This window comes from Lineus longissimus, chromosome 5 (genome assembly GCF_910592395.1).
Source record: "Lineus longissimus chromosome 5, tnLinLong1.2, whole genome shotgun sequence".
Taxonomy (NCBI): Eukaryota; Metazoa; Nemertea; class Pilidiophora; order Heteronemertea; family Lineidae; genus Lineus; species Lineus longissimus.
Window position 1 is genome coordinate 9,276,856 of NC_088312.1, and position 25,510 is coordinate 9,302,365.

Consider the following 25,510-nt stretch of genomic DNA (forward strand, 5'->3'; position numbering starts at 1 on the left):
CTAGCGGAATGCGCAGTAATGTGTTTTCTCGGATAAGCAAGGATAAGTCCAGAGCGATGCATGAGAACGAATCATTTACCAACAATTCATGTTATTATTGCTTGTTTCAACCTAAGTTTGTCCAGTTTAGCAGCCAGCGCATGTTGATTATAACATGCGCGTGTCCGCCAAAGTTTGGTGAAACGAAGCATGCGTTCGGGAAGTTTCGGCATAAGTTGGCCAGATTTAGCTGTGTATTCGATGTATCATTCAGCTAGCATCATGGTGAATTTAAAGGTAAAACGAATAAAACACAAGACAATTTCTGGTCCGGGTCTTGTTGGATGTTTTTGTTGTACTTTGGTACACGAAAGGCACCTGGATTTAAAGTCTAACTTGATGTGAGACAAGCAACAGAAAAAGGTATACATCCATCACAATTCCTCAGTCCCAACTGTTCTTATCCATTTCCTAAACAAGTACAATAAAGAACTGAGGTGAACAGAGTTAGCAATGCTTGTATCGCGTACGTAAGGTTAAGATGCAGGAAGACCAAGAGACCGAAAGTAGTTGTGACGGTGACGGCAGTTTGCTGACCGGGGACTCAGAGGGAGAATTTGAGGATCATCCCCATGTCCTTGCCCCAGGGTCCACGCACAGGTGTCTCCTCTGGGCGTGCAAAGCCTGCAAACGCAGGACATCGAAAAAGGACCGCAGAAAGGCTGCAACAATGCGAGAGAGACGCAGGCTGAAGAGGGTGAACGCGGCGTTTGAAGCGTTGAAGCGAAGGACATGTTCGAATCCAAATCAACGGCTTTCGAAGATTGAGATTTTACGATGTGCTATTGGATATATTGAAAGTTTGGAGGATCTCTTGAACTCGAGTCATCCCGTTACGGAACAATGTGATTATGCTGCGAGGAGTGGACAATCCGAATACGGCAATCGATTTAATACGGTAAGTATAAAGTAAAGATGGGTCAAGCTTTTTCTAGAGTTTTACTTTTCATAATGTACATGTCCTGCGTGAAACCACCTCCACGACTTAATTAATGGTCAGTCAACGAAAGTGTCCTTATCCTGCGGTATCGGCGCCCATGTCTTTTAGTGTGTTGTCTTTGAAGATTCAACCTGTTCCCAAATAACTGATCTGTAATAATCCCACTGGCTTGTTAGAGCGGACAATCTTATAGTGAGTGATATACATATTGCAAACAATTACTGAATATTGTCTTGCCATAAAATTGTCTTGCAGTTATACAAAAAAGACCGGCCTCTCTGTCAAGAACTGATCTCTTCATCTGGACATACCACCAAGCCTGTCATGAAATGTTCAGTTTAGTAAATCCAAAAATGTCAGCAAGTCCAAAACCCACCCTGTCCCATCTGATCTGTCCGCTACGTTTGTCCCCTCCCTTTTCACCGAATGTCGCCACTATCATCCGCGCACGTTCTTGTCATGTGCGTTTAAATTTTTGTATTCCTATTCCAGTTACCACAAGAAATTGTCATGTGCGTTTAAATTTTTGTATTCCTATTCCAGTTACCACAAGAAATTGCTTTTGATCGACAGAGCACGCCCGCTAGTGATGGTACGGTATATGGTAGAAATGGTGAGCTTTCTATTATTCTATCGATGACAAAAGGCGTGTCGCAAACAAGGGTTCGCGCTTGAATTGCGAGTTTTCCGTAAAAAAGACTGTCTTCATTCACGATATTTGTGATTGCCTGCCCTTATCTATACCGATTTAACTCATGCTATGATATTCATTGAAAGAAGAAGTTGCCAAAGAGTTTGGAACAGCCGATATGAGTTACAGACAAAATGAGCGCACAGGCTACCTTCCGGCGTTTAATGGGCACTTTTCAGTTCATTGACACATTGGAACAACTGTTGTTCGGCAAACAAGCAAGGAAGGCGTCATCCCATTCAGTGAATTAACGGCAGACGTTCTGGGCCACGTGCCGAACGCTAATGAGTTACAATATAACATTTCCTCCTGGGTCTAATTTTTTTATGCCGAAGTTAGATGTGGTTCGCTTAGTAGGAGTCAGCTTGTGTGTTTAAATTTCAGTATCGTTTTGTAGGCCGGAGGAATAATTGATCATCATTGCACTGGTTTTTAAAAGCAAAATAATTTTATTATTTATATAAAAGCGAACTGACGAAAAATTCTCATTTCTGGTGTATAGTCAATCATGTTCCTATTTCTTTACTCAATGAATTGGTTTTTTGCAGCCTACTACGACAGCAGCATGAGCGGGAGTTTGTCAACGCTGGATCGTCTTTCAACAATTGTACAGAGCATTCGTCCCACCAATGATGCCAGCAATGGGAAATTACAAGGTTCTCCACCGGCACCGTGAACAAGCGCAAAGGGCTCAGTGATTTCTCATAGTTTAATTCAAGGACTAATAGAAACGTGGACGGGACCGTTCGGCTTTCCGAAGACGGGACAAACCTAACGCGACCACTGAGAGGTTTTAAAAATTTAGTCCCGTCACCGTCTTCAAGACTTGTCGTATTTCAAGCTTGGCTTTGTCACAACCACGTTGGTTTCTGCACAGTTTTGTCTCTAAACGTGTCATCCCCTTTTACAAATCTGTTCTGAAACCAAACATAAACGCTCATTTGTTTGTTAACTGCTAAAACAAAGCTCTCTTTACAGAGCTGGTCAACAGTATGTTTTTGTGGGAGAGGCAAGCAGCAAAACGTCCCAACTCAGTGAGAGAATAGAGTAATGAAGATATGAAGTGTACATATAAAACCTACATAAAACGAGTATATATAAAACATGTCAATACTAAAATACTGGTTGTACTTTATTTCTTTGGGAGCAAATGGACAAAACCAGATGCCTTTTTATAAATCTGTACAGCTTCATTTCTACCATAGCATGTCCAACAGGGAGAGTCAACACAACCACAGAGAGCACTTGAACCTGAATTGACAAGAAAGTGAAGCTAATTTATTTGGTTTTGTTTGGAGAAATAACAATGTTGAAGAAATTCACCCAACATCCGGAATCAATCGGGGACCTTGGGTGTTATTCCAACACGACTTCGCCCCCATAGTAGAATCATAGGGTTTGAATTGATACTGTTTGTTTTAGGTTGGAGACAATGCATCCTTATTGGTTTATAGATATGCATAAACCAATTATTTTTGCTTGGTCATTGGTTAAGAAGTTGGTCATTGATATAGGTGGGTGCGGGTGACCCTTGGCCTACAAATGGTCATCTCCATAAACCTGGATGACAATGTCAACCTGCAGGGCGACAATCGTAGTTACAGTGAATACCACTATCGACCTCTGTACAAAATGTATAGAACCAGAACTTACCATAGACTCATGAGATCAGCCAAAGATGAAATGGCCAGGGCCATTGTGCTCACCTCATGTGGAGGAAAGATGGATAAAGAGCATGGTCTTGTGTCATGTAGTGTTAGGTTTGATGTAGGTCCAAGCAATTACAATTTCCCCAAAATGGCCAATTTACAGTACATTCGACCTCTGTGACCTTGAAAAGTAGGTCAAATCAAAGAAGACCCGGGTGACACATTGAATGGATGTTAGAATTAGATGTACCTATGATATAAAATTGGTGCCAATCGGGCAAGTCATTACTAGGAATAATGGCATTTTGAAGAATTTAGGATTTGGCCCCCTCCCTGGAGGCCAAACGGCAAATCAGATCGCACCAAACTTCGGTACCTGAGATCACCTGACCAAGGGGTACATGTGTACTTAATTTGTGATCAATAGTCATTGCAGTTAAGAAACATGCCATAGTTACGCCTGACGGCGAATTTACGCCATTTGACCTCTGTGACCTTGACAAGAAGGTCAAATTAAAAACCTGTGTGACATATACTGTATGGTGGTTAGATGTACCCATGATATCAAATTGGTGGCAATCGGGCAAGAAGTTAAGGAATAATCACATTTTTAAGGTTTTTGGATTTTGCCCCCTGGTGGTCAAGTGGTGAATCATATTGGACCAAACTTTGGTCCCTGAGATCACCTGACTAAGGGGTAAATGTGTACCAAATTTGGTATCAATAGTCATTGCAGTTTAGAAACGTGCCATCGTTACATCCTAACGGCTAATTTACACCATTTGACCTCTGTGACCTTGAAAAGGAGGTCAAATCAAAAACCCGGAGGAAATATGATGCACCTTTGCTAGAAGTACCTACCATATTTTTTTCAAAATTTCCCGACTACTATTAAGGGAGATATTGCATATTTTCACTTTTAACGTTTGGCCCCCTGGTGGCCAAACCATGAAACGAATCGGACCGAAACTTGGTCTCCCAGGTGTCATTACATAAGGGTACATGTGTACCAAGTTTCAACTCGATAGCTCTAACAGTTACGAAACGTGCCCTGCTAACGGACGACGGACGACGACGACGACGACGACGACGACGACGACGACGACGACGACGACGACGACGACGACGGACGACGGACGCCACGGTATGGGATAAGCTCACCTCTGCTAAGAGGTGAGCTAAAAAGGGGCAAAAACAGTGATGTTTTTTACTTGAATAATGTATTATTTACAGTAAAATACATGTTTTATAAAAGTTTATGTAAAAGAGGCCAATTATAAACTGCAGAATAATTTACAATTACATCAGTTAGCAAAATGACTCGCAATGTACAAAGGTCCTACATATAATTTCAGGATCTTTCCTATTTCATTTCAAAGACAACAGTCTTATTCTCTTATTCAAAATAGCCAACATTTTAAGATCCAGTCTTTTATTGAACTTGAAAGTACACATGGAGATACCCAATGTGAAATGCTGCATTGGAGTACACCAATCTCAAAATGTAGTTTGTCGTAATTAATTCAAAATTTCATGTTGCATTTATTTCAAAGTGTGCAGCATCAGATAAGAATTGTTTTACAGAGGCAAATAAACTAATTAGACTGTACTACCTTGACCACAAATGCAGCTTTCTACACACTATACTATATCAGATTGTAGGCCATGCATCCTACATGTATAAAGTAGTGCATGGTGTTTGTCAATTGATAGAGCTGATTCTATCACTATCCCTTTGTCCGTCACAGACTGGACAGACATGACTCAGTTTCCTTTTACATTTTGTTTTACATGTATATCAGAAATTATTGTGAAATTGCTCCTCAAGACGTAATGTCAAGATTGGGAGGTACTTTTCCACTGCTAAGATTATGTATCATTGCTGCAATCTTGCTGTGTTTTTCAATCTCGATTTGCTGATCTCTTAGTTGTTTTTCCTTTGCTTGGAACCTTCCTTCCAACATTTTCAATTTTTCTTCAAGTTTGTAAATCTGAAAACAAGAGGTCGATAGTAAAGTCCATGAACAAGCTGAGAGTGCCTTCTTTATGTTCAGCTTTCCTAGGCTTTGATAAGTTTCACAACATGTTTAAAAACGTGTACCGCCAATGAGATCACACCACATATATTGCAAAACTATCAGTTTCATTAAAAGGGGTTTTCAGTAATGCACAGCACCCACCTTATCTTGTAGGCTTTCCTTACTCTTCTCTAACTTCTCCTTACTCTTGACCAGTTTCTTCACCTCACTTTGAAGACCCGCTTCCTCCTGTTTGGATTGTTTGAGCTTCTCTTCAAGCAGTTGCTTACTTTTGGTCAGTTCTGGAGAGGAATAAGAAACCGAATCAACAAGGCACCATGGAAATGAAGGTATTCAAAACACAATAAGATTTAACTCCTTATCTTACTCATACTAACAGAAATATTACAGAAACATCTGGGTAAACTTGTGACCAACTCTGGTGTACTTACTGTCAATTGTTGATGTGTTTTCATTCACTTCAAGTTCATGACTTTTCAAGACTTTGCGGTGTTTCTCCTCCAGATCCAGTAACTCAGCATTTTTCCTGAAAGAAAAGATCAGCCGTGGAAAATTACCTCAAGTCTAAAGTGGATGGTTAAGACTTCAGCTTCTGTCAACATGGCCATTATACTGGTAGGACAAGGTAAACTACACTGGTTTCCAAAAAATGAAACCAAAACAAGGACTTGGTACTTCATCACAACTCGTCACCGAACCCTGCAACTAGGGGTCTTCTAAAAAACACAGAAGGCACTTACTCATCGGTTTTTTTCATAATCTCCTTGACACTTTTCTGCAGTTGTTCATTCAATTCCTGCATGTACTGGTACTGGGATTTTAAATTAGACAGTTGCTTTTCTGTGTTCTCTAATCTGAAATAGGAATCGGAAAACATTGATGGCTGTACTGAGGAAGACTAGCTCAGTGTTGGACATAAATGATAATATAATAATGAGTTTTAGCAAATTACGAAATTGTTTCTTATGATGTATCCGTTAAGACATATTGAGATACATGTACACAATGTTAAATCGATATGGACATGTCATACGACGGGCACAAGACACGCACCTGCCAAAACTCATCACTACTTACTTTGCACACTTCTCATCATGGGCAGATAAGAGTGTTTGATACTCAGCGGAGAGTTCATTATGGGCTGCCTGCTGAGTTGAAAACTGGCCCAGCAGCTGGTCATGTTCCTCAACGATCGCCAGCAATCGTTTATTCTCGATGATTTCTTTCTCGAGGCGCTCGCTCAACTGGTTGCGATGAAGCAGCACTTCGTTCATCTGTTCACGACAAACCTCACTATTCTTGTCCGATTGTAAGATGAGAGATTTCAGCCGGTGTGCCTGAAAATCGTGAAATGCAATAAACATGACTGATAGACTCATACATGTACATGGGACTCAAGATAAAGTATAAAGATGTTTTTCTATGCGTCATGAATTTAGAACCCACAAACAAAGAATGCGAAACGCCATCACAAAGTAACTGCTCTTTACCTCTGCCTCATGTTTAGCACTTTGACATCGATAGTTAGAAATGAGGCGATCGGCCTGCGCCAAAGCCATCGTCTTCGCATCAAGAAGATCCTTCTGATGTCGTTCCTGGGTCTGCAAATATGAAAGAAGAGGTTTGGATTGGAATCCTCAAATGAGATGGATCATTAAGTTTGGAAGAAAGAATTTGCTCTTTCCATTTTTGTTCCAGGGCGTGGTCCCTTCAAGTTTTGAAAACTATATATACTTACTTCTAAGGCCCTTATTTTGTGAGCGTAAATGTCAATCATATCTGATGAAGTGTTGCTTTTCATCTGCAAAGAAAAACAAATAACAAGGTACCGTAATGACTTGAGTTGAATTACCAGTAGTTGTACATTTGCAGCATTTCTACAGGTAATATGACACCTTTCAACTGCTGTATACAATACAATTCCATTCTGTTGCTCCAATTAAGATTTAATTCTGATCAACCAACAAATGTATTTGACGTTTAATTGTACATCTGACGAAAAACCAAACCAATTATCATTCCGAAAAAGGTTCAATCAAGCTTACATCCATTCCTGAATTCATCTTTGCTATGAGAGCATCTACATCCTGGTCCTGCCGCAAACTCCAGCTCTTCTTTGGTGTCGTGTGGCAGAGGACATTCTCTCTATTCATTTGGTGTAATGAACCTCGATGTGACATAGATAAATTCATTTCTAAGCCCTCTCTCTGCCGTAATTTACCATTGAATGTTGAAATGTTGTCACCTAACCTGTTAGTAGGAAGAAATTTATTGTGAACATTGAATGCCTTACTGCTGTAGATGCTCGAGAGAAAGCTGACTAACCGCTGCAATTTTTGGTATCATTTTTAATTATTCTAACCCCCGTCAGTGGACAGTCCGTCAACAGAGTCAAAGATCAATGGAAGCTACAACAACTCCAGCACCTCTGTAGCAGAAGAACGACAAGACATTGTGATAATCAATAACCACCCACATGTAATTTGTTTAGCTCAAGACAGAGTAAAAAGTCGAGGATAATTATTTCTTACAGTGTTGCTGGAAACTCTGCATGGTAAATGCTTGAAGCCAACAAATGCAGCACCAACTGGACTCGCTCTCTATTCTCGGATGTCATCCCGTACGCCAGGAACGGTGAGATCTGGCCACCCTGAAAAAAAGAACATCAAGTTGAATTGGTGGAAGACTTGATATCCTTTATATCCCTTCTGAACATTTGAAATGCTTTCGTACAATGGCATGCCAAAATGTGGTATATTTGAAACAACTGATGAATTAACATCTCGGGTCGAACAGGACAGCAATGCCTACATACCAGCAGTATATCTTGCAGCTTTGTCTTCATATTTGGAACAAGATCTTTGAGTTTTAGCGCCAGGTCTACCACATGGAGGACAACATCCACACCGGCATCACTGGAGAGAAAAGAACAATAATCTAAACTCTGTTCAACACAGGTTTAACTATATTTTCACAAGAAAAACGTACATGTGTGATCATTCATTTTACATTTACACCTGAAAAGCGTGAACATGATCTTCCACACGTCTCCGAAAAAACTCCACTTACCACCAATCATACACATCTGTTGTCTTCCTTGTGACAATGTCTCCAATCCTGTTATTGTCGATTTGATATTTGATGAGTTGTACACAAGTCTTTGTGTCTATAGATTCGGCCACTTGGGTTTGTAAAGAGGCATCGAGACACAGCAGTGAAGAGAGTTAAGGAAAGAGAATGTTATTTTAAGTGCACGGCACATCATCACTTACTATTGATGAACTGTTTAACCTTACTCACTCAAGTTTCAGCACAATACCAGCTCATTTTCTAATATGATATATCACTCTGAAACAAACAAACAAACTCTGTGTAATGGTTACAAATGATATCTCTAAAAGAAAAGGCCCATTTCCCTTGACATGCAACATACTTGAAGTGTTCTTCTAAAAGAGCCTAATGGCCTAAAGGTACATTCCGCTGTTTTTTCTTGTAAAGGATATCTTTCAGAAGCTGAACAGCCTTGACTATTCTCTGACACTCCTGCTTCATGGCCGGCCCAGTCAGACTGAGGGGTGACATGAGGATCTCGGTCACTGTGGGTAGCACCAGTTCGCTCTGAGGCATCAGTTTGGTTGTCTCACCGGAATCAATCGCTACCTGGAATTATCAAAGAAGAAAGTCAGTGTGGTAACCCCTTATGGCCAGTCTCCACATTAACCATTTAGAGAGAGAGTTCTAATGTCGAGACGGACCTACATTCTATCAGTGTCTCCCCCTCCACACACACACACACACACACACACATTAGGCTATGCCAATATTTCATCTTCGTTCAACATAAATCTTTGCTAGAACCGGCCCTAATCATGTACCTCATATAGTTCTCTCAGCAGATCCAGTGCCAGCAGTGGAGCCTTGTTGTGCGTCTCCACTGATTGTCTCGCCCAGTGTACGACGGCAAAGAATGGTTCAGACAGATTGTTCTCTTCCATCATCTGTTGATACATGATGGAATCCTGAAGAGCCGGCGAATCGAATAACGAACGACACACGACGCATCTCAGGCTATTTGTCGAACAGAAAGACAGGAGCAACTCAAATAGCTGAAATATAAAACGGTTCAGTTGTTGTCTATCACAATAATGTTTGCAAACCACTGGGCTATGAGGCTTCTGCCTTAACTAATTTGTGGTTGCAAGTTTTATCAAAGGGAAGATAGCAAACCAGATAAAAAATGGGTTTGAAAAGCAGCACAATTAGTTCTAATTAACCTAATTAGGCCAAGACACATGAATGACATTAATCCAGTTTTTGTTGATACCTATCGTTTTGGGTTTGCCTACCTCCTGAGGTTTATTTGAAGAACTTATCTCTGAAGGATTCATATTAGTTACAGCGGACATAACTGAAGACAAAATTCAACACAGCATTGAAAATATCCTGGTTATTACTCCTGTCAAAATATTCCCCTTAATATTTGCAAAGCTAATGTCAAATCTGTTGGAACTCATTCCTAAGAAGGTGTAAAATACATGTCATGGGTGAGTGCACACCACAACATAATTACTATATTACTACTTTATTAAGCCTATTAATCATATTAATATGATATTAGGTAGTTAGATGTGAGAGGTTGCCATAGGTGTGATCATCAACAACATGGGGGCATTTTGAAGGGACATAAAATGTGATCAGTGGGCCAAGTATTTTAGGCCTAGAAATGGACTGGATAATTTCAAGGAAAGAGTCTGTTTGAATGTCATTTAGTCATCATGTAGGCCTACCATATCAAAAATCCTAAAGAACACTTAAACATCTCTCCAAATACCTGTTACATGTACATGCATCACTGTCCAAAACTTGGGAGTTTCAGAATTTCTTATTGGCCTGGACAGATTTCACTTCTTCAAACTTTGAAAATGTAACTTGAATTTGAAAACTACCAATGATGTAAATACATATTGAATATGAATTAACAGTACATAGATAGACTATTTTGAGAGACACTACGTAATGAACTGTGGCTCCTACGCTGGATATATAGATAGATATACATAGATAGACTAATATATAAATACTACAATGTCAAGTTTCAGCTAATTTGCGAGCATAAATAACTGCACTACGGCAATAATAACTTCTGTTTACAGTCTGCCTTAAAGTACCAAACCCTGAAGTGTCTGAAGAAAAGAAACATGGTTACCTTATCAGCATTTTGTACTTTTGGAAGTAACTTAAATAATTTCCGAAGGGACATCTCTAGATTGCTGTAACTGAAATAACAAGGTGGATACGCTACATTAATTTTCAAGAAACATGTTTTGTGAGTGACTTTGGGACAAGTGCGACCAAAACGTAGGTACTCTGCATACCAAGGCCAAGGGTACATGTAAGCGCTTGAGAAGAAAAGTACTCACTTAGCTAATGCCTTTTGAATAAATGTCTTCTTGACCAAGTCAGTCAGGAGGTCCACAGCATATGCTCTGGCATTCCCGGAGTCAATAACGCCATGGAATAACATCTGGAATGACTGGTTTGTATTCTTGTCATTATTGAAAAGCTGAAAAAAAACAAAAATTACCATAAGACATTAAATGTTTCAACTAAAAATATTCAATATCGGTCACCACCCTCTGCTTGTAACCTAAGGAGAGGCTCTTAGCATTGATTGCATCCTTTGAACGATGAAAACGGAGATTGCCAGGGGCCTATTTCAGGGAAAGCGACATACCCTATTTTAAGTGTGAAACATTGGGGTTTGCGATAGGCTCCTCTCCCCGGTTAAACACAGCACTCACAGAGCAACTTGGCAAGGAAATATTTGGTGCCCAAACGACCGTAGTGGCATGTAACAAACATTCACAAGAAAAGCACATGCATGAGAAGGATAAATCTCCGAATTCACTCACCTTTCCCCCTGCTTCATCAACGTTTAGACTACACCAGATGTGAAACGAACACATTTTGATGTAATTCTTCTCACATGAAAGATTCTTTATTATACACTTTAGGAAAACATTGGCTTTTTCCTACAAAAAACAAAATGAAAATGAAATGCAAGTGTAGTACTTTCACTGTACAACTGTACTGACTCCAAGAGCAATACATGTACATTCCTCCCGCACCCGACTCAAATGACCTGTTGGCATCATTCATGGTCGGGATGTGCGTGGAAGGGTTTTAAATTACCAGGAAAATTTAGCCATCAAACATGATAACTTCATAACTAATTTTCAACTTACAGCACTTTTCACATATGCTTGAACAGAAACACTATGTCGACAAAGGTTTGCCATCAACCCTAAAGCTGGTTGCGTTACATCATTCTCAGGCTCCATTCTGGAAAAGAGAAGGTAACAATGTTAGACAATGTGCAGCACTGATCAATACAAGCCCAGTGCACAGCAAGCATGAGAACTCTGGCTCCCCCATTAAATACACAATAACAACAATTACAACATTATGGTTATAGAACTTACATTCTCTTCATAAGGAACTTGAGTAGATCAGGTATCTGACTGTTCTGCTGTGAAACTCGTGTGTTGTAAGTGACTTTTCTCATGACTTCAAGGCACTAAAAAGATAACAGTAGTTACTTTCAATCATATGGTTTCTTTAGAAGTCAAAGGATGAAGGCTGCAACATCATTTATCAGACCAAACAATCTTTTATGAACAACCTTCTTCCAACCAAGGAGGCGTTTGTCCTTAAGAAAGTAGTTTACTTACCTTTGCTATGGTGGCTGTCAATTCATCTGTATTTCCCCCACAGTTGAGAAGGAACACAGTTAGCGTTGTGGACAAACCATATGTATTATGTAATATCTGGCAGATAGCTTCATCCTTAGCTGAAAATCAGTAATTACAAGTACATGTAGATAAAATTGGTAATAAACCAAGTATAAAAAGTTCAGCATTTGGAAACAAGTGTTTTAAAACAAAAATATGTGACAAAAAGCTGAGTTTTCACAAAGTTGTTACTAAAAGACTTGCATTAAGTCCTTCTACATGTGTGGGCCACAAGAAAGATGCAGCAGCAACATGTCAGTAACAACTGTGGTCAGTCAGGTTCATCACACTACCTCATCATTCAACCCAGCTATGATATTAAGGGCGTATAGGATATCTTATTCTTACCTATGTTTTCGAGCAGGCATAAGGCTCGATGAGCTACATCTATGTTTGGTTTGGGTTCACTCAATATATCGACAAGAAGTGAGAGGCACTGGGCCACATCCATGTCTTTGGTTAAGAATGGCTGGAGATTCCGCGGATCTGATGTCAAGGAGACCAGTCCCTGCAATAGGATGTGGACATGGAAAGTCAAACCCCTAATAAATACATGCGAGGATAGAACATAGCATTTTATTAGATTCATAGGTTTGGGTTGAAATAAAGCCCAAGATATGTTTTTATAGTCTGGAAGAGACATAAGGCTGGAAATGAAATGGACTGGTTGGATAACAAATTTTATCAAACAACTTACATCCAGAAAATCTTTCAGTTTCCCTCTCTCTACCATTTGTGAGGAACTTCTAATGTATGTTAAAATGTCCATGCTTAGAGAGTGGGAGCAACAAGGTTGAAAGTAACCTGAAATTTAAACAAATGACATTTCATTTTAAGTCATTCAAATGCAACCGTCAGTAATTTCAAGCAGTAATATTTTTTTTGTCCCGAGCTGCAGTACCACGCCAATGCAAGGAGGATACCGCGGTGACGTCACATCACGTGATCCCGACCCATATTAGTGATCGCTGTGGCCAATCAGATTCAGTCTACTGACAGCACCAGTACTGAACACATCTCCACGTCTCACTGTCTGGTGCGCTTTTGTACACAAAAACACCAATAGACATGAAATATTGCAATACCTAGTATGGATTCTTCCTGTGTAAAATAAAATTTACAGAGCAGATTAACTTCCACGAATAAAAAAGACGTTTGGCGTGGCCAAAGTGCGGAAATAATGTCTCCGCTAAAATACACTACGAAATACACTAGGCAATGCACTACGCAATATACAGTAGAGATGCAGTTGAGTTTGTTATTGTTTTGACTTAGAAGCCCGCCCATATCATAATATATTCATGTATTCATGAAGTATGAACTCATTTCTGTCCCATACAACTCTAAGAACAGTCAATTTCTCCTTAAATCATCACCGAAACCGCGATATCCGCAGGAAGATTTCGTTCTAGTGTCCGAAAATGCATGATCTTACAGGGGCGCTAACTCGACAAATAGAGGGGATCTATGGGGATCTATGCGAGTTTTAGGTATTACAGGTCTCGAACTTGTAAAATCTGTAAACATGCCTCCAAATCCCATTATGATAATGAAGAGATTGCCCCATATCTGGGAGACTGTTTTGAAACCATCGCTAATTTTGGAAGATCGGTGCCCGGCTATTTGGTTTAAAAACCCTATTTTTCCCCATCAAAACAGCACTTTTCATTATTCAAATGATAGCTTGTTGTCTGAAGACTTATTTCATAGCAGAAAAGTACTAATAACTCTGATTTGATGCGAAAAATCTAACTTTTTTGATGACTTGATTTTCCCTTGGCCGTGGATCGAGTTTGTTTACAATATGCAGCGCCATCTTGGAAAAGCCGTGACGTCACCGCGGTATCCTCCTTGACGCCAATGGTTAGTCTCTGTTAACCTCGCTGGTAGAATGTTGAGTAAGCCTGGTAAGGAGTCAGAGGTCCTTCTCACTGTTTAGTTTCTCTTTCTGATTGAAAACCTGTAGGCCTAGTAGTGTAGGCCTAGGCTAAGTGTTACCGGGCCGGGGGCGGGCATGTAGCTAGGCATTGTCCAACACTTATGTCTAAGTAACATCACCTTGACCATGTGGAATGGTAGACAACCTCGCTAGTACCAGGCAATAAAGGAGAAGCGGGTCTTCAATTAATGAGGTTTAGGGCACTGGCGAAATTAGGTCCGTCCAAATGTACGTACAGGGAAACCATACACAACTGTGCACAAAAAATAAACACAAAGTCTTTTGTGTCAGCTGACTTTATTTAAAGGAAGATTGTTATGAAACTGAATACACGAGAACCTTTTATGATAATTCATGTCCGAGTTACTTATTTAGTAACTTACGAGGTTTTATATCTTCATTATTAGCAAATTTGGAAAAAAATGAAAAATTTTGGATTCGAATTTATTTACAAATTTCCGGCAGTTTGCGCATGTGCACATTTTGCTTTGGCTTTGCAATAAATTCTCAATTTAATTATTTCATGCGCATATTTATTAATTGTTTCATGTGCATATTTAATACAACTAAAACCTTTTAGTTCAATCTATAACAAATTCATATTTTATACGCAAGCGGCAATAATTGAGTCGTAATTAGTTTTTGATCTTGATCATAGGTGGCAGCATCGCCTAATAGGTAATTCCCTCATTGATATTAGATTTGACAGATAAGGAGCACAACAAAACATCAAGATTTGTGCACATGATCAAGGAACAGAACACTGAAAAAGTGATAATCTGTTAGGGTTAATCCCTTAGTTCATGATAACATGGTGGAACCTATATTTGATTTTCAGTTTAGACTGATTTTGATAGGAGACAGTACTGTTGGGAAATCTTCACTGCTAAAATATTTCACAGATGGCAAATTTGCTGAAGTTTGTGATCCCACTGTTGGTGTCGATTTCTTCGCTCGACTGATTGAGATTCAGGATGGAGTTCGTGTCAAGCTGCAACTTTGGGACACGGCAGGACAGGAAAGATTTAGGTCTGTACCTTGTCGTGCTCGACTCTTACTTCCTGGATGTAAAAGTTCGATGTCTTACAAGGCCGCGTGGGCCGTCCATAGGGGGCTAGGGGCACTGTTGTATAATGAAGATAACGTAATCTGCTTGAATGTATTTCACTTCCTTATTCGTTAATACTGACTCCATCCTATTTTATCTACTTCCAGATCTATAACAAAGAGTTATTACAGGAATTCAGTTGGAGTCTTGATAGTCTATGACATCACGAAAAGAAGTAGCTTCGAGCATCTTGAAGATTGGATAGCCGAGGCCAAGTTTTATATTGAGCCGCATAAGGCTGTGTATCTCATTGTTGGTCACAAATGTGACATGGAGGAGCAGCGGGCTGTTACCCCAAAGGAGGGGCGACAGTTCGCTAGGAAGCATGGACTCGAGTACTTAGAGACGTCGGCCATCACTGGCCAAAACGTGGAGGAATCGTTCAGTGGAGTTGCGCGGGAAGTCTACAGGCTGATGGAGCGAGGGGAAATCCAGATCCAAGAGGGATGGGATGGCATTAAGAATGGATACTCGAGGCCTAGGGAGTCGTTTCAGTTGGAGGAGGGAGAACCTGAGTCTGGAGGATGCTGCTGATTTTATGACATTCTAGTTTTAAAGAAATTCAGACTGTATGTTTCAGAGTCGAAATTCTCACACCTCAATGGAGAAAGATGTGTTTTGGTTTCATATCATTTGGAAATGGGGATTATTTAACTGATTTGGTTTTAACAAAATAAAGATTAAATTTTAAGAAAATGATTATATACTCAAGCTTTGAATGTAAGTGCCGATTATGGTTAAATACTGAACAAAGGGGCCTTTTCTGAGTCGGGAAAAAAACAAGCCAAAGTGTCAATAATAGTTCTGTGTTATGTCTTGTTTCCTGCTATGAATCTCCAATGTGCACACATGTAGGCTACAAGATATTCAAAGTTACAGTACACTGCCAAATGTATTCTCTTCTTCTGTTGGAGTTATTCTCTCCTAATATTCTTGACAAATTAGTGTAGGTACATATCTTGACAGTCTTTGGTTAGGCAGGTCAGTTTTCTCATTATACTATGCATAGCGCTTTTATAGAAAGCCTCAATTCTGCATGAGGTATCTTTTTGGAAGGTCAACAACAAGACTCCATCTTTAGTAATCCTGGTTATGCAATATTCCTTCAAAAACAAAACCAGCTTCCTAAATATTTTCTTCTGAAGCCTGAAGCTTGCATATTGATTGTATCATATTTTGCTCAGTAGGCTTGTTGTTTGGTAGTTTACTCTAGAGACTAGAAAGCTTTGATTATTCAGTACTTTAAAATGCCTGTGTGTCCATTTTTCAGATTATTCTGTAGTTTGAAAAGATAAGATGCATGAATATGTACAATGAACATGTTGCCTGCTAAGCCTATGTGCGAGTAATGCCTAACAGTTTTGTTGCTTTGTTTTGTCCCTATAGAATTATGATACACTGTTTATATTAATATAATGATGCAGTCATTTTCTTTACCCTTAGCTTCTGGTGATTTGTGCTGTCTAAAGTGTATTTGGTACAATATTAGCCCCTACCATGTAGAAAGCAGCTCGAAGTGCATATTTAAATGCACATAGATGTTATTATTTTCTTACCTTTAAACAAACCTGTCATTATAATAATACGGAATAATACACAATTTTAAAAATACTCAATTCGGGAGGACAGAGGAAAACTGGGTGAACAATACCAGGAATCTTTAACTTTTCAAAGTTTTCATTTAAGTGAAACAAGATTGGTACATGTCAATCCTTTTGTGTGTTTTTTTGCTGTTTGGCTAATGGTCTTCGGTCTTTATGGTCAGACTTTCCTCTGTCCTCCCAGGCAATTATGAAAAGTAAATTTAGAACTAATGGGCTTCTTTTTCTGTACGATGCATAAAAGTCTTATTTACTGGTGCTGATTTTATAACTTTAGTCAACTGTAGCATTATTCCTGGTAAACCGTCTTTATTTTCTATTTATAGATGTGTATATAAGTGTATATAGTTGTTTTTTAGACTTGTGTTCATATTTGTATGCATACTGTACAGCTGAGTAGATTTTGCAGTGAGTTTGTAGTTTGACTTGAAATGATAAAGCCTTGGGTAAAAATTCAGAATCGTGAGCTAAATTTGCAATAGCTTTGTTAACAAATGTGGGTTTTTTAACCTTAGGCCATGGTTTGATACACAACCTCCAAAGGCTGAAGAAAAAGTAGATTTTTCAAGTCTGTGTCTCATGGCCATGTACTGCACATCCACCCTCCTTTTACGCTGCAATGTACAAGCTTATTCATTTCATTAGAAAAACACAACATGAGGTATTGTAACAGTGCACTACCATTCTACTTGTACATAGTTGTAACCTAGTGATGTACAAGCTTAGGCAATTGGCTGGAGATGCAAATCTCTTAATCCTTTTCACAGCCATTAGAGGTCCCCAGAGTCATTACTATACGAAGTCATCGTTTTATTCCCCAATGAGTTGCACTCTAAATGTTGATAGACGCTCTTGTCATTTTATCGATTTATTGGCGAGTGCATCCCAGCACTAATGTTGAGAATCTAGTAGTATAGATCAAAAGCTGCAATTTCAAGAAATCTACACCACTATGGTCTCGCATGTCGGTGTCAATATCTTAATATGATCAAGGTGTAGAACTATTATGCTCTAGAATATTAAAACATCGAATTTTTCTTCATTTGAGATCTTATTATGCATCCCTTTCTCGAAGGCCAGGAAAACTTGTAGGTACATTAACAAGAGATATTGACAGCTGAGATTTTCTTTGACACGTTTTAGGATTGTAGGTTATATTGGGTGGATTGCTTCGAGGAATCTTTTGGGTAGAAACAATTAATGTTTTGTAGTGTTTAATAACATCATCATGCAAGTTAACACTTCATCTAATAACTATTCATGATTTAAATTAATAAATTGTAGCTTCTCAAGTAACGTTAACCTTTGTCAGACAGAGTTGATATTTTGTTGTGGTTGAAAACAGATAATTTTGGCTGTACTTGTATATTAGAATAGATCATTGTTGAAAAATTTCTTTTGCTCACCGTTATTTTCTTGCTATGACAAAAGTGCTTATCCTTCACCAGTGCTCTATGAACTGACGTCAGACGATATTTTTGCTCTCGTATACCTTCTGATGTCAATGCTTGAAGATGATTACTCCCGTAGCCTATTTCATTTTAATACCCAGGTATTTGCCATGACAAAAACCAAGGGTGATAGGCCTGCTGGTCCTAGGGTAATTGTATACTTTGTCTTCTTTGGTATTATGGGACACCCTGTGGTTCTCTATATAATATGATGTAGAAGCTGTGCTCCTTAATTCTGTTTTCACGAAGAGCATTCAGTTACCAGTAGACTAGTATCCAAAAAGAAATAAGCTATTTGTGGATTTGCAAAGTGGATCACAATAGTTTACTGTAGAGATAACAACCAGCCAGCTTCATTCTAAGGTTTCACAGTTTGCTTTCATAAGTTTGAATGTGGGGAATATTAGTTTTATCAATTGTGTACCCTGCTATGTTTAGAATTTGTTTACTTTGTATCAGGTTTTATTAAAAGTTTAGTTTTTGCTACTAATGTGTAAATCTTCTGGTTAAGATATGTTGATGCTGCAAATCGATGTAGACTTGAATGTTAAAAGCTTCTGTGATACATATTTGTATGCATTGTAACATCCAGTGGCTAATAAAGTTAATTTGCATGGACACTACTTAGATTTCTTTATTTTGCATTCGACCTTGATTGAGTTTTGAATCCAGGGAGTATTGTGTCCCTGCAGTGTCTGTGAAGGTGACCGAGGTGATAGGTGATATCTGTTTTCACAGCATCTCTCCAACATTAGTCTTGGGTAGAACACTAAGTAATATCAAGACAGGCAATAATGAATGATGACACTCCAACCAGTTCACAATCATGAATGTTCTCAATATTAGTCCCGGTGATAGCATTCGTTGCCTTGGGATGGCACCACAACATGTATAATGAAGACTATTATACACCCATCCCACTAACGTTAGTCCAAATGTCAACCTTTACTGATGGAGGGGGCTGGACTCAATTTCTATACATTGTATGATAATGTCTTACAGAACAGGTTTAGAACCCAGAGCTCAAACAAGAGCATTGTGCGACAGACATGACATCATTATGGATGTCATGACATTACCTCCATGAATTATTTCTACATGAGGGAAGAGCACTTTGGTGCCCAAGGATATTGCACGTTGTTATTTCAATGAAGTACAGGCATCTGGTGGTAAAGGATTAAACAAGACATGAAGATCTTTTATCTTTTTTATTATGGCAGTAAGACATTATCATACAATGTATTTACAAAGTGACGTTTTACAAGTAACCTTGATGCACAGCATGATCAGTATTTGGAAACAAAACTAAAGGCCTGGAGGTCATAGAAATAATGACATGTTTGTTACAAATTGGTACCAAGCACTGTTAACTGCCGCGAAAATCCCAAGTTTCAGTCATCAGCCCAGGGCCTGTGCAAGAAACCTATCCATCCCTATGGTTCTTTATCAAGACAAATGGCAGAATATCAAATTAATCTCTCACATAGCCATGAATTCAAAGATATGCAAGACAAGAGACTGAAATCACCAGCTGAATGCAGCAAAATTTCAATTGTCTATAAAAGTCCCTGTCTCTTCAGATCCTCGAATGTCTTTCTGTTGACAACATTGCCTTGAGAGTCTTCGAACTCTTCCTGTAAAACAAATGCAAATGGAATTGAAATAGAACTAAGTAAAACTGCAATATTGGTCAGATCCAAACCTACAATTCTCAAAGAATAATGAACATAAGTTGATCAAACAGATATCGATTAGACTGTGAGTGCAATTCTTACTGAAGAAGATGCTAACAATACCAGCTTAACATCTCAACCATCGTACACCACACCCCATCCCATTCCACGGGAGAAGTCGGAGATAGATATAGTCTTCTCAAAATAATGCACAATGTCTACAAAATGTATTCTTGAGTTTGGTAAAACCAGTTTGACTTTTAGTGTTTTGGATAAAAGTAATGATTTCTCACCTCAGTGTCAGGTCTCCATCTTTCCGATTCCTTTGAATTTTTAATCTTGTGCCACACTGAAACAAACAATAGGGATAACATTAGAGAAAGCCTATTGTTCTTCATTAGAATAGAAGCTTTGGTGGTAGTCCTGGGGACATTTAGAGTGGTATCTCCTGCCACTGAGAGTAACTCTCCTGAGGGCGGCAGCCAAGAACATAGCCTGGTGGAGTTTTCTGAGGAGACTTGACCTCGAACAACATGGACTTTTGCAATAAACCACAAAGAACCATCATTTGTAACAATCTGATACAACTTCTTTCTTATAAGGTTTCCTCAAAGTTTAAACAGATCATGTCAAACTGATCTAGAGTACTCACATGCCACAGCATCCTCAATGAGAGTGACGTTAGCAAAATGGGCCGTGTTTGGAATGCCTAAACATCGCATGCCGTGAGCATGCCTCCATTCCTGAAAAGACAAACACAATTGAAATCAGAGCAGATAGATGAAAAGACATAGCAAAAGACAAAAGACTTCGATAAAAATTCATCATTACATGTAAGGTCTCACACAGAACGATAATTTGGAGAGGACCAGCAATCATATTAAAGAGATACTTACTGCAAAATGCCGCTGGAATGCCTTAGGCCCTCTGTAGACATAGTTTCCACATATTTCACAGTTGTAGTTTATATTCAAACCATGTAACTTGTAAAGCCAGTAAGGAATCGGCTGCAATGAAAGACAACATGAGAGATTGTAAAGCAGTGAAAATACAAATAAAAGAACAACTAAATAATATATTCAAGTTACGTCATTCATGTGTTGTTGTGACACAGACGCTTTCAAATGACATTATGTCGACAAAATATAACGTCACTTTAAGTCCGTTCCTGTAGGATGAGGGCTACTTGCTCTTTGACACCCGACTCCCCCTACAAGTTTAATTCATAGAGGCAGTGTGAAAATGCACAATCTCTCTTTTATCTCACCTTGCCATCCCAACCAAGAGGTAAATTCTTAGGATTGTAAGGAATATCGTTGTCATCGTCATCAGAATCGTCGTCAGTATAATGCTCCTCGTCAGATTCTTCTCTCTCTTCTCCTGTCCTGGCCTGTTTACGCTGCACATTATCTCGGGTCGCTGCCCGCTGTTCGCTCAGCACCTGAGAAACATACAGAGAATAAAACACTGAGGCACATCACAAAGCAAACATGTCAACAAGTCGCTGGCACAAACAAAATTACAATAGGTGGAACCAAAATCACTGTCCCTAATAGAAAGGGTAACCTGCATTTACAGAGGTGGCAACTAAGGGAGAATCCACTGTAGTTTGAATAAGATTCCATACCTTGGCCCAATGATGCATCAAAACATCATGGTACATGAGAGATAGAGTGAGAGTTTTGAAAGCTTCAATTCATATTAGGTTACACAATCAGGCAAACAATAATGCGATCATTCTGATCATACCTCAGTTAATCTGTAGACCTGCGCCTCAAGGAATGCCAGTTCCCTCTGCCTCTCCACATCGCGGCTCTTGCCAGCTTTACCAGGTTTGGACTTGGCGAACAAGGTGGGATCCAAGTCTTCTAAGCTCTTTCCCTTAGTACTGAACAGACGCTGTGCACGCTCTTCAAGGGTTCTATAATCAAAACAGTTTCTCATGAAATTGGTTCCGGTAAACTGACAAGAAGTACTTAAACAAATGTTACACAATACCAGGAATATATCCAGGGACTTGCAAACTTTTCTTTTCAGAGAGCAGATATCACACCTGGCACAGCAAACATCCCATTTTTTTCAGAACAGCATAAACTCTGCCTCCATTATCCCCCCCCCCCCCCCAATGGATTGATACATGCATCTCAATTACTAACTGCTCGGCACATATATTTCGACCCATACAAGATCACACAATGTCCCTCTAAAGTCGCACTATTACTTACCCTCCACATTTGAGTCCCAAAGCCATGAGAGCAGACTTCAATCTGTCCAAACCAAGGGAGGCCAACTCTTCCCATGATGAGAAGGCAGACAGATCAAGATGGGCTCCAGAGTGAGTCAGGGCACCTGACGTCTCACGCTGAAAACGTAATAGACCAAGGTTTAGCATACAGGTATCACTGAAAACTAATGTTTGTAAGAGCACTTCTTGTTTCATTATGGCAGGCCATATAGCGCATCCTCCAAGACTGCACTCAGTTTGAAACCCAGCGGAGAACAACCTGATCAAAATGTTGGGAAGAAACTGTGGGAATGGAAGAAGACCTTGAGCCCATATTAAGAATGACAGCAAGCACAATGAACTTACCGGCCACCCAGGAAATGCTCCATCTGTCCATTGTTTTTCAAACTCAAGCTTGACTGCATCAACTTCCTGCAACAGATACAAATGAACTGGTTACAATTCAGCGGATTTGGAGGATAAATAGTTGAAGGACATCCTGATCCATATGAACTCAAAATCTAGTATCTTTCAAAGCTGGCATCATTACTAGTTTGTATGACTGACGCTACAAAATGCTACTTTGAGAAGCACTTTGGGTACTCTTAAAAGATTTTAAAAATGTTGTTGAGAAAAATATTTTTCAAAAAACATACCTCATTTAGATCAAGCAATGGCTTCACTTTGCCCAAGTAGGAGTCCAGATATTCCAGGAGTGTCAGAAGATAGCTGAAAGACCAATGGAATTATTAACAATAAACAGCATTTTTAACAACTTTAAGGTCAAAACAGTCTTCTAACGTTACTGCATGCATAGCGTATAAATGGGAGATGCACAAATTATTTCAAGTCCTGATACAATCAGATGTATATTGCTAGTGGAAACGCCTGGTGAGACAGATCAAAATGTCCAGAAATGTAACTTTTAAAGAGTCTACACAATAAACCTTTCCTCCATCAAATATTCAAGGTGAAACGTTGAATAAATGGACAGTTTGTGGTAAAATCCCAGAGATTAAATGACACATCTACAAGGGTGAAGGACACTTTCTACTTACTCTCTGTAGGCAGCATTCTTCTTATCTTTTGGAATGTCAAATAAATGATCAAACACGGAGAGATAGGTGATGTAGTCACACATCTCGATACCCTTGAGATTGATATACTTGGAGAAACACTCGTGTAAATCAAGGTACTTTCCATAGCCTTCTTCATCTGTGAAGTCAACCATATCTGCAAGCAAACAGACACACCACATAAGATTGTTACATAGACAAAAAATTTCAAAGATTCAGATAAATGGATCACTCTCCTCTTCAATAAAGATTTTCTGTTGATCACATCTTCAATACCATGACCAAATTTCTCCTAGACCACTTTACCAAGAAGGGGAATGAATCAAAGAAGATCAACGACCAAAACTAAAACTAAAGAGCAGCTTACTTGTTGTCTCATCTGCAGAACTTTCTCGGATTCTGTTCAACTCTTCAAACTCTGCTGACATTGGTACACTGATCTGAAATTAGATAAAGCTAAACCATGGACATCACACTACAGGAAAGGTATTTTCATCTTTTGTGTTCTCAATCTAAGATGGACAGGAAAGGAATTTAAATACCGGTATTTGCATTTGCTGTTTGGAAAACTGCCTCTTTTGTCAGGCAGGTCACAAAACAGGGAACTTGAATCGTCTAAATATTAAGTGGTTATTAGCTTAAGATACTGAAACCATACCTCATTGGGATGCTTCCTGTGGAAGTCTTTGATTGTTTTAAGCCTGGAGTAGAACTCAGCAAACTCATTTGGCCCGGACAGAGCTTGTACTTCTTCCTTACGAAGACCATCTTTGTCTTCGTACAAATCACGGAGTTCAGCTGAACATTCCATGTATCTCTGAAATAGGATTGTTATATTGTCAACTAATGATGACACATAAAACAACATCCAAAATGTTCACAACTTTAGGAGACAAAAAGAGTTATGTTAAGAGATCAGAGATAATTTTTTTATTTATTTTTTTAAAAAGAAATATAATAATATATATTTCAAATGAAAGGATACTTACATCCAACAACTGTCTGAGCCTGTGTTCAGAATTGATCTGTTCCCTGTGCTGAAAAATATTGGAAAGGAATGCATTCAGAATGAGAATACATGATCAGGTGTCAATTGTTTAGTAAGGCTTTCTTTAGTTTCGATCTATCAAAACATGTGCAATGTCCTTTGCCTCTACACTGGACTAAACTGACGCAGGGCGTTTTGGTTGTACTCAGGGATGTTTTGACCGGTAACTGTTCAAAGTAGTAGATGATGATGCTTCGCTTCAGTTTGATCTGAAATTACATAAAGCTAAACCATGGACATCACACTACAGGAAAGGTATCTTCATCTTCTTTTGAACTCAATCTTAGATGGACAGGAAAGGAATTTAAAGACCGCATGCCCCCTGAAGACTCATTAGTGGGATTATCGGCCTGGCTTATCCCATTGTTTAGCCCGATGGGGGCAATAATCCCGCTAACTAGGCTTGAGGGGCCTGTGCCTGTAGTCCATGGTCGGACTCAATGGTATGGACAATACTCAGTGTACTGCAATGCAAAAGTTGCTTATTCCTCAATTTGTAATTTGTGTACTGCTAAAACAATGGTAATTGACCTCACTCTGATTCTGATAATATCTTGGTAGCAATGCGAGAGCGCGAATTGAAGGGATATCTCTATCTGTCCGAAAACAGATCGTAAACAATATCGAATGTATTGTATGGTACGCGTCCGACAAATGAAACATTGAGAACATCTTCTCACCGTTTTTGTTGGGTGCATCATTTCTTTGAATTGAGCATCCATGAGGCGCTCACGTTCCTCGTGGTATCTTCTCTGTTGCTCCAGCAATGTCTCCATCGCTAATCCGGTGTGTTAAATTGTGTTTTATAATGGAAAAGACGCGAAATACTCAACAACAAAACCGCACAAAATCGCGAACAAGATACGATTGGTAGTCGGTCGTTTCGCTCCATGTGCTATTCGCCCCCAGTTGTTTCGCTGCAAATCGTAGTCGTTTCGCTCCTTGGGACTGGCTGGGCAAGTGGGTTAATGGAGACATATGCCTTCACAAATCAAAAGATTGCTTGATGTGAATTTAAACAGTTTTTGTAAATCGCTCGCCGATAAATGATCGAGATATTAATTGCAAGCTCGTGTCGAAAACAGCAGAAATAAAAACGTGGAAAAGATTATCCTTCATTGACATTAGAAGAGCGATTGCATTTAGGGAATTGGAAAGCCCGGGAGGTAGATAGCCATCCCGGTGTCATCCCATTTCGCCTACTCTAATTTCGCCTACACCCATTTCGCCTACACCCATTT

General features: G+C 39.3%; 4 protein-coding genes across 4 annotated transcripts; 2 read left to right on the forward strand and 2 right to left on the reverse strand.

Moving 5' to 3' along the window:
- Positions 1–229: 229 nt before the first annotated feature.
- Positions 230–2,898, forward strand: LOC135488276 (transcription factor SUM-1-like). The gene is made up of 3 exons (XM_064772820.1): positions 230–937; positions 1,523–1,592; positions 2,219–2,898. Exons 1-3 carry the CDS (start codon positions 521–523, stop codon positions 2,344–2,346), a joined length of 615 nt encoding a protein of 204 aa, XP_064628890.1. The 5' UTR covers positions 230–520; the 3' UTR covers positions 2,347–2,898.
- Positions 2,899–4,533: 1,635 nt separating this feature from the next.
- Positions 4,534–14,681, reverse strand: LOC135487521 (protein CIP2A homolog L-like). Its single transcript, XM_064771275.1, has 22 exons — positions 14,472–14,681; positions 12,847–12,953; positions 12,498–12,657; positions 12,090–12,208; positions 11,841–11,935; positions 11,604–11,700; positions 11,271–11,390; positions 10,779–10,921; positions 10,565–10,634; positions 9,234–9,464; positions 8,862–9,018; positions 8,428–8,572; positions 8,174–8,273; positions 7,890–8,008; positions 7,404–7,608; positions 7,097–7,159; positions 6,849–6,959; positions 6,436–6,695; positions 6,099–6,212; positions 5,790–5,884; positions 5,500–5,639; positions 4,534–5,310 (listed from the first exon to the last, which is right to left on the reverse strand). Exons 2-22 carry the CDS (start codon positions 12,916–12,918, stop codon positions 5,143–5,145), a joined length of 2,784 nt encoding a protein of 927 aa, XP_064627345.1. The 5' UTR covers positions 12,919–12,953; positions 14,472–14,681; the 3' UTR covers positions 4,534–5,142.
- Positions 14,682–14,756: 75 nt separating this feature from the next.
- Positions 14,757–18,866, forward strand: LOC135487523 (ras-related protein Rab-39B-like). Its single transcript, XM_064771277.1, has 2 exons — positions 14,757–15,117; positions 15,304–18,866. Exons 1-2 carry the CDS (start codon positions 14,900–14,902, stop codon positions 15,728–15,730), a joined length of 645 nt encoding a protein of 214 aa, XP_064627347.1. The 5' UTR covers positions 14,757–14,899; the 3' UTR covers positions 15,731–18,866.
- A 484-nt stretch (positions 18,867–19,350) lies between these two features.
- LOC135487522 (splicing factor 3A subunit 3-like) lies at positions 19,351–25,150 on the reverse strand. Its single transcript, XM_064771276.1, has 14 exons — positions 24,950–25,150; positions 24,211–24,258; positions 23,880–24,038; positions 23,589–23,661; positions 23,204–23,378; positions 22,802–22,874; positions 22,512–22,577; positions 22,147–22,283; positions 21,671–21,842; positions 21,189–21,362; positions 20,818–20,928; positions 20,574–20,664; positions 20,215–20,270; positions 19,351–19,882 (listed from the first exon to the last, which is right to left on the reverse strand). Exons 1-14 carry the CDS (start codon positions 25,043–25,045, stop codon positions 19,805–19,807), a joined length of 1,509 nt encoding a protein of 502 aa, XP_064627346.1. The 5' UTR covers positions 25,046–25,150; the 3' UTR covers positions 19,351–19,804.
- Positions 25,151–25,510: the final 360 nt, after the last annotated feature.

Excerpts from the sequence above, each read along its gene's own strand:
- LOC135487521 (XM_064771275.1), bottom strand. The coding sequence starts at position 12,918 with ATGGACATTTTAACATACATTAGAAGTTCCTCACAAATGGTAGAGAGA. Across the intron at positions 10,635-10,778 it reads ATTCAAAAGGCATTAGCTAA|TTACAGCAATCTAGAGATGT; the intron begins GTGAGTACTTTT and ends TTGTTATTTCAG. Across the intron at positions 8,573-8,861 it reads GGCTGTTCAGCTTCTGAAAG|TGCTGTGTCTCGATGCCTCT; the intron begins ATATCCTTTACA and ends AACTCTCTTCAC.
- LOC135487522 (XM_064771276.1), bottom strand. The coding sequence starts at position 25,045 with ATGGAGACATTGCTGGAGCAACAGAGAAGATACCACGAGGAACGTGAG. Across the intron at positions 24,259-24,949 it reads TGATGCACCCAACAAAAACG|CACAGGGAACAGATCAATTC; the intron begins GTGAGAAGATGT and ends AATATTTTTCAG. Across the intron at positions 22,578-22,801 it reads CATTGCTTGATCTAAATGAG|GAAGTTGATGCAGTCAAGCT; the intron begins GTATGTTTTTTG and ends TATCTGTTGCAG.
- LOC135488276 (XM_064772820.1), top strand. The coding sequence starts at position 521 with ATGCAGGAAGACCAAGAGACCGAAAGTAGTTGTGACGGTGACGGCAGT. Across the intron at positions 938-1,522 it reads ACGGCAATCGATTTAATACG|TTACCACAAGAAATTGCTTT; the intron begins GTAAGTATAAAG and ends TTCCTATTCCAG. Across the intron at positions 1,593-2,218 it reads TACGGTATATGGTAGAAATG|CCTACTACGACAGCAGCATG; the intron begins GTGAGCTTTCTA and ends GGTTTTTTGCAG.
- LOC135487523 (XM_064771277.1), top strand. The coding sequence starts at position 14,900 with ATGGTGGAACCTATATTTGATTTTCAGTTTAGACTGATTTTGATAGGA. Across the intron at positions 15,118-15,303 it reads GCAGGACAGGAAAGATTTAG|ATCTATAACAAAGAGTTATT; the intron begins GTCTGTACCTTG and ends ATCTACTTCCAG.